This window comes from Crocodylus porosus, unplaced genomic scaffold (genome assembly GCF_001723895.1).
Source record: "Crocodylus porosus isolate Cpor-Errol unplaced genomic scaffold, CroPor_comp1, whole genome shotgun sequence".
Taxonomy (NCBI): domain Eukaryota; kingdom Metazoa; phylum Chordata; order Crocodylia; family Crocodylidae; genus Crocodylus; species Crocodylus porosus.
In genome coordinates, this window is record NW_017728931.1 from 25,436,361 (window position 1) to 25,444,790 (window position 8,430).

Here is an 8,430-nt window from a genome sequence, read left to right on the forward strand (position 1 = left end):
ATGCAGCATAAACTGGCTCTGGCGTTGCCTAATATGGACCAGCCCTGGAGTGAGTGCCCAGAGCTGAGCCAATGGGGTGCTGCATACAGTACCTGCCTTGGACTGCCCCCTGAGGGGGCAGGGCACACAGTACTGGGTCCAGCCTACATACCACATGCAGTGCATTGTGCTGGGACCAGCATGTTGGGACGGTTCAGTGACCCACAGGTTGGATCACAGAGGTCCACAGGCCAGATCCAGCCTGCAGCCTGTTTGACACCCCTGCCTTAGAATGTGTTAATATACAACTATGTACCCCTGCAGCTACTAGGTGCAGGGCCCTGCATTGTCTTCCAACTCTACCAAGCCTCAGAACAATACTAATTTTAACATTTTCTCAATAAAGCTTTTTAAAAATGTAGAGAACAATTAAGCACTCTGTAAAATACAGAAACAAAGCTTCAACCCTCAAGACTCATGTTAGACATATGTAGCATATTAGATTCTGCCCAAACTAGACAATCTTCATTCTAATACAAGTCCAATCACACAATGTGGCATGGGATAAATTAAGCCACAGTCTATTTCTCACAGGCAGGTCTACAAAACAAACAAAAAGCAGTGTTTTTATTTATTTTTCATAGGTACACAAAAACCTTTTTTGTGATTTTAGTTTGCATGGTGTCTCTCACCTATCTCTATATTTGAAGGAATTCTGTAGTCTTAAGCCCCAAAAAAAGTTTCACGTAGTTTGAGCACAAATCCATAACTTTTTCCCAATTCTCCACAAAGCAGAGATGCACTTTTACTACAAAGGCTAGATCTGAGTCTGAGACCAGTACTGAACTTCCCGAACATACACAGCAGTTTGACACAGCTTTTAATTCAACTGATTATAAAGTTGGGGCCAGCATTCCCAGGCAGTGTTTTCCATGCAGACCCACAGTACTAATGTTTCAGCCCCATTTCATCTTAACTACAGAATAAAGGTCTGTGAACCTCCACAAGTCTTTTGGCAAGCTAGAACTAGGTTTTATCATGGATGAATTGCAATGGTTTTCAATCTGGCAATAAAAGATAGGCACAGTTTTAATTACAGTGTGAGAGAAACCCAGGGTCCTTGGGTTGGGACTATAGAACAGGGATCTTTAATGACAAAATAAAGCATTAAGCTTTCAGTTTGCTTCAAGACAAACATGATAATTCAAGTGACTTTTCTGTCCCATAAATAAACCCAGACAGGCTGCAGACAATCAACATGTGGACTCTGTAGATGCAACACCCTATCTAGGGCTTGCTTGCATCTGGTTAAAAGCAGACGGTAAACCTCTTGCACTGTGTCATGAGCCACTGACAGGTTTAAGTGAAAAATAGCTGGTAGTGATAGCTTCTTGAGACAGACAACCAAAACAGATTCATAGGAAGAAAACAAATTTTCTTCCTGTGGTGCAGCTGTTTCCACCTCTTTTGTAGGACCCCACATTAACCCCACTGCAAATGTCCCTCTTGTGTTGAAGTATATTCCTTACACTCCTTTGGAAAGCATCTGAAGACTTTTCATGGATCCCACTGCAGGTCTGTTTTAATCCAAACAAGCCACACCCAGACATCTCTCAGATATTTAAGCAAATCCTGTGTGGATTCACACTACCCAACTTTTATTCAAGACAGCCTTCGTTATTCACCATAGTAACTTTGCTGGGAAAACTTTCCTGTTTTGGAGACATCTCAAGGACCATCTAGACCCGGCAATATTTCCAATACCAGAATTGGGGGGGAGGATTGGGGGGGTGCGTGTTTTTTTTTCTTTCCTTTTATTTATTTATTTATAGAGCTGTCAGTATAACTTGGGCCTCTCATTCCCTCAGCATTTCAAGAGAGATCTTTTGTGATTCAGCCTGATAGATGTCAAGCTTCAGGAAAGAACCCACAAAAACCACTAGCATCAGGATATCTGTGGCTTCAGTAAAACAGAGATATGGAGTGGAATGCTTCCTCCCCATCAATGAGACAACTGCTGAATGTACTACGAAGAGCCACAAACCACAAATTACAATCCACTGCACTAAGTTTTTCTATGAATATGCTTATTTCCTCTTGTGTCCCCGATCAAATTATTTCCTCAGAGCATGGGAGAATGGAATTTCAAACTGAGTATATTTTCTAGGAATAATATTTTCCTCCGAGGTCCACACACATACAATAAAAACACAGTTATCCTCTCTGGTCCAAGAAGAAACAATAGAATAAAACTTGCTGCAATGTGCAGTAAAGAAGGCTATTTTTTTTTAATCCTTACTGACTGAGTAACCGTGATATAAATAAAAATGAACAGATCCAGGAGGAAAGAAAAACCAGATTAAGCAGCATTTGATCAGCTTTGTTGATTGTACATTTTTAATATGGACAAAGAGAAAGCGATTTATAGAAACCTATCATGTTTGACTACAATACTCTCTAAAGCACTATTTAGCCCAATTCTTCTTCCTTTCTTTTAGGAGCTACATTGCAAACCTAAGCAATGTTTTGAAATGTTCACTTCTTATAAGAAAAAACACTTATTTTGCAATGTCAGTTTGAAAAAAAACTAAAAGGCAAATATTTCCCTAGTTGTCCTACACAGACTCTTAATTATTTTTGCAGGAAGTATAAGAGGCAGCTAGTTTTTAAAAATAAATATATTTTCATCCTGCATGCAGGTCTCACACACACACACACACACACACAAAATATGACAGGTCATACAAAACAAAATAAACAAAGCAAAATCTTCTATTATTTTGGAGCTAATGTATACAGCACATGAAATCTTTATAGAAAGCCAATGTCAATTGTACTATTTCCACTGTTTAACTAAAGGTTGTGGTTACTGGGGATGGAATATAGAGTGACAGAATGAGGATACAGGTCTGAGTTTAAAAGGCTAGTGTTGATAACGTCTTGCAGCAGATACTGTGACACAGGCTATGAACATTTAATATTTGCTTCTTATTAAGAGTCCTAAAAATAAAAATTCACTCACAATACAGATGGGTTCTATGACCAACCACTGCCTGAGTAAGAACCAAAAATAAAACAGACCTTTAGGCAGTGCAAGGGCTAGAGTGAAATGTACACACTTACATAATTCATTAATATAATAAGGAAAATGACTGCATTATATAAGCACCTAACATTTTCATTTACTTTATACTCACTACGTAGTTTTTACAGAGTGTTCCCAAGGACTGTTTTATTTTTCAAAGTATCTTGGATCAGAAACAAGACTGTGGGGAAAAATACTGTAAAGCCATGGTGCAACTGCAACAGCAAAGGAACTATTTGTACAAAATTAAAACTGGCTTCAAAGAGATAATTTCTTTTGTTTTAATAAATTTTAAAAAGTTGCCCACATTCGCTGTTGTGTTTTCTCTGCTACAAGCACATGGACAACCTGATCCTGCGTTCATACGTACACATCAAAATCCCATTGTAGCCAACGAGCAATTGGAGTACAAAGGAACACAGAACTAGTCCCACAGAATGTACAGTAAATTGGTCAAGAACAGATCCTATGACAAAAGTTACTATGGCATTCTATATCAACAGGCCAAAACTAAGCTAATGAAATTGTTTGTAGTTCAGTTCTTTTCCTGACGTAAATTTAGTTTAGCGCTCAATTTTTTTTTTACTATTCTTAAATCAACCCCAAACCCTAATACTACATTAAAAACAGCTGTATGTTGCCCTGATCTGAACTAGCACTGTTGAATAATACAATAGGCAGGTCCCACTTCCTCCTGGCACCCCTGAAACAGAAATTTCTCTATTACCAAATCTGGGTATTATTCTACCAGATTCTGGGCACCCTTGGGTCTCCTTGAAGTCACTGGGGGCTGGTGAACCTCAGCAGCTGCTGCTTTAACAAAAAAAGGAAAAGAGAGAAAATCGTATAGGTGCCAAACTGGAATGAAATGGAATTTGGAACAGACAGTTCTTTTTGGCACTGTCAGCAAAAGCCCTTTGTAGCCTCCCTTCAATCCTTAATGCCCCTTTTACACTGATCTTTTAAAATGCAGACCCAGCAAGCTCAGCTGTTTTGCTTTCAACATGTTTTGATAATACTGCTGACTGGATTCCATGAAGAGCTTTTTGAATTCCCACTTCCATAACCCATAATGTATAAAGACTTGACTCTCATTTGGCCTTCAAGTCATCATCACTGTAACCAGTGGCATTTTTATAGTCCATGCACATCTATAAGTATTTTCCCTTTTAAAAAATTATTTTTGGAGAACATGAAAGTAAAACAGGTAAGATCCTCAAGCTGTTCTCTACGGTTCTCAGACAGCAGACTGGAGTGAAGGCTCTGCACATTGTTCTAGCTGCATTCTCAAGACGCCACTTTTATGAAGGAACCAGAGCTGTAGAAATTCCTCTGGCATGGCATGGAATCCAGAATCAGGCAAAACATTGTCATAGTAATGATGGCTAATAAACCTCCCATGCAGATCCACTGAGAAAGGCCAGAAACCATAAATCGTGACTTCTTCACACAGACCTAGGGCTGCACTGACAAGGAAGAGGCCTGTGGAGAGCCGCTTAGCATGGATTCCTTTGCTTTTCCAGAACTTGCCAATGTCACGTAAGAAATTGGGATTGGCAAAAAGCACTGTTTGATTGGCACCAAAGTCCTCCAGCGTGTAGTAGACACGGAGTGATGGTTCCGTTCCTGTTTTCATGGAGAAGGCTGGCATGTAGATATAGCTGTGATTATAGACTTTAACGCTGTTCACAAACGCTTTTCTAGACCAAAGCAGATTCTGGAATCTGTAAAAAACAAACAAAAAACAAACAAACAAAAAACAACCAACAAGGCATTTAGGTTATAAATATATATTTAATTTTAGAGCCAAGCTCAAAGGTACCTTTCCTACCCATAGTTACAAATTCCATGTGCACTTTCTCTAGCCTACCACATAGACTGTTTTCTCACTGGGTCTACCCTTTCTTCTAATTGTCTGTCACAGACCTTCTTTCACTGCCTCCACTTGCAATGCAAGAGCTTTTTCTGCTGCTGTCTGGACTAGTCTTCCTGAATCTGTTCACTTCACCAGCCCTTCATTGACCTTCAGACCTCAGCTGGAAAGCCTCTCTCCAACTGCCTGTTTCTTTTCATTTTAACTAAAATGCTAATTTTTCTGTCCTTTTCCTACTGTTTACTGGCTGTGTGAGGGGAAGAATAGTTTTGAAGTTGCTCTCCTTTGTTTCAACCTAGCAGAAAGTTCACTTCTTGACTCTGCTAGACTGTGCAATGTTGAATGAAGCACTTTCTCTCTCTCTTTGCTTTAGTTCCTTCTTTATAACAAGAAGTACTTCTCTGCCCCATAGATGCTTCATAAGGAAAAAAAAGTAATTCACATTCCTGGAGCAGTCAAGTACTGCAATAATGAGAGATGTAAATTAGGTACTAGTATAAATGGGATCTGACAAATATTTTAAGACACAATTGATACAAATGGTACTGAAAGTAAGTGTTTCATAGCAAGGAGTGGTACATATTTGGATAAAAATTAGGCCTGGGTAGACAATGTATCACTCTCTCTTTAAACCTGACAAAACAAAAAATGTTTTTTTATTGAAAACTTCAGCAGGAAGTTTAGAACTTGCACCGAAAAATGCGAAATGGAAATGGGAAAAACACTCTAGGAAATCTTTTTGTTATTCAAAATTGAATTTAAAAAAAATCAAAATAAAAATTTGGGGAAAAGATTTTTTGAGTATGCCTAGTTCTATTCTGTTTTTCAAAAATGATTTATTAAAAATTGAATAAAAAAAGGAATCCAAGTCACACTCCCTATCAGCAACAGTAAGAAATACTTCTATAACTACAGTACACATATAAAGCTTCCAGACCTCATTTGGTTCAATTATTCTAATGTTATAAAAGCCTAAGTCTGTCTGTCTGTAATGCTTTATTTGCACTCTGATTGACTGATGGAAACAGCCAATCAGAGTGGTCCATGCATGGGGGAATGCTGACATGATTCCAAAGCCATGCTGAAGACTGGATAGACCCCAACCCTGCAAGAGGCAAAACAGTGGCAGCATAAGGCATTAGGTGGCAGCACTCCATCCCAGCCCTACCCCGCTCCCCGCCATGTAATTCTTGACGGACAATTGGCTAGTATCTTTATAAAAGTGCTTGTTTTTAAGTTACACAGTAACACAGTTGTTAAGAGTTGTTATATTTCTGAAAAGAGAGCTAAAGGACGACATTCATACAAACAAGTAAAACAGAAGCCAGGGTATTGTTTGGATAAAGGTCACCACAGATCTTAGCAGAGCACCACAAAGGGTATCACAAAGATCTTAAAATTGCACCAAATTCACAGCTTATGTTTAGAACTGTGTGTTGTTGCTGGTGTTGTTGCTCCACAGAAGATCAGTGCACTTAAACCACTTCCAAAATGGCCAAAATCAGTTTAAGAGAAAACTGGTTGGATGTGGTATCAGACTTAACTGATTTAGGTCAAACCAGTTTAGGGAACTTCTGTCCCGTACCCCTTCCTGGTTCAAGTTAACCCACCGTACCCCAGCATCCCAGGCTGCTTTGCAGCCCTGGGCTGTGCTGTCTGCTCCAGCAGAGCAGGGTTGGCCCCACCCCTTTTCTCCCAAGCTGGAACAGTATCACTGCTCCAGTTGGCTGAGAAGGAGGTGGGGGTGGGAAACCTGGCTATGAACCCCAGCCAGGGTCCGCCTGGCAGGGGTGGATCAGCCCCTCATAGTCTTTTCCCTTGCTGCCTGCTCGAGCAGAGGGGTGGGGGACATGGCCAGACACCAGTCATGCCCTCAGACTGAGGCAGAGGAGGGGGAGGGAGGTTTAAATTTCCCTCCTGTCTGCATGGGACCCTAGCCAATGTCTGCCTAGCAGGGGCAAAGCAGCCCCTGCCTGGCTTTTACCCTGCTCCCTGCTTGAGCAGAGGGGTGGGGGTCATTATCTGATGCCAGTCAGGCTGGCATGCTGAGGCAGAGGTAAGGGAGGGGAGTTTAAACTTTATAAGGATACCTACATTATGATTATAGGAAAATAGGGCTGGAAAGAACCTCACAGGGCCTAGTTCCGCTTCCAGTTCAATGATAATCTCTGACTAAACCATCTCTGTCATGTGTCTAATTTACTCTAGAAAATTTCCAGCAAGGCAGATTCCACTATTTCTCTAGGAAGCCTGTTCTGATGCTTAAGCATGATCATAGTCAGAAAGATCTTGACTGCCCTGCTCAGCCTCATCCTCCACCTGGCCTCAGCCTCCCAGCACTTAAAAAAAAAAACCCAACAAAACCCCGCACTCATTGGCTACAGCAGCAGTAATTGGGGCCTCTGAGGGTTCATGGCAGAGCCCTCCTGTGCAGTGCAGGGCAGTGTGGGGCAGCAGGGATTGCCTCTCCTGCTTGTCACCCACACGGCAGCTGTCACATCACATGGGCGCAGCACAGCTTGGCAGGGTACCACACACCGTCTGGGAGCTGGGGCAGCTCCACCTGTCAGCCAGAGCCCGGCAACACTTAGCCCCAGCAGCCTCAGCTCCCAGACAGCATGCTGTACCCTGCCAAGCCGTGCTGAACCTGCATGATGTGACAGCTGCTGCATGGATGCCAACTAGGGGGGAGGGATCCCTACTACCCCCCAATGCCCTACACTGAGCAAGGGGCCTCTGCCACAAGCACTCAGAGGTCCCAATTGCCGCTGCTGCAGCTGGTGAGTGCAGAACATTTTTTCCTTCTTCTTTCTTTAAAGCTTTGCACTCACCGGCTGCAGCAGCAGTGATTGGGGCCTCTGGGTGCTCATGGCAGAACCCCCCATGCAGCACAGTGCAGCAGGGATCACCCCCCCTGACCTGGCACCCACAAGGCTGCTGCCTCATGGCATGGGTGCAGTGTGACTTGGCAGGGTGACATGCACTGTCTGGGAGCTGGGCCACTGGGGCTGAGTGGTGCTGGGCTCCAGCTGACAGGTGGATGCTCTTTGATGCTTATTTGTTGAGCACAATGATCCAACCAGTTATGGATCCACCTTACAGTACTTTTATCTAGTTCAGTAGTTCTCAACATTTTTAGACTTGAGGCACCCCTCAAAAAATGTTAGTTCTTAGTTTTCTCTTGTTTTTTGACTATGGAAAAATAATAGAGTAATTCTTCTGTTCCAAAGAACTCAGAAAGATCATAACAAATCAGAATGTTGTTAATACTATGGATTTACTATTTGAAATCTCCAGGTTTATCATGTGAATCACGTTTTCACACTAACAGTGCTAACATTGCCTGGCATCCCAAAGCACCCTTGAAATGATAAAGGCACCCCAGGGTGCTGTCACACCATGATTAAGAATTTCATAGATTTCATAGACATTAGGGCTGGAAGGGACCTTGGGAGATCATCGAGTCCAGCCCCCTGCCCAAAGGGCAGGAAGT

The 8,430-nt window shown here is 42.0% G+C and overlaps 1 protein-coding gene across 1 annotated transcript in view; it reads right to left on the bottom strand.

Moving 5' to 3' along the window:
- Positions 1–589: 589 nt before the first annotated feature.
- ST8SIA1 (ST8 alpha-N-acetyl-neuraminide alpha-2,8-sialyltransferase 1) overlaps positions 590–8,430 on the bottom strand; it is a 245,270-nt gene continuing 237,429 nt past the window's right edge. Inside the window, exon 5 of the mRNA XM_019544425.1 lies at positions 590–4,788. Within this exon, the coding sequence (XP_019399970.1) occupies positions 4,302–4,788 (487 nt within the window). The 3' untranslated portion in view covers positions 590–4,301. The remainder of the gene's footprint in view (positions 4,789–8,430) is intronic.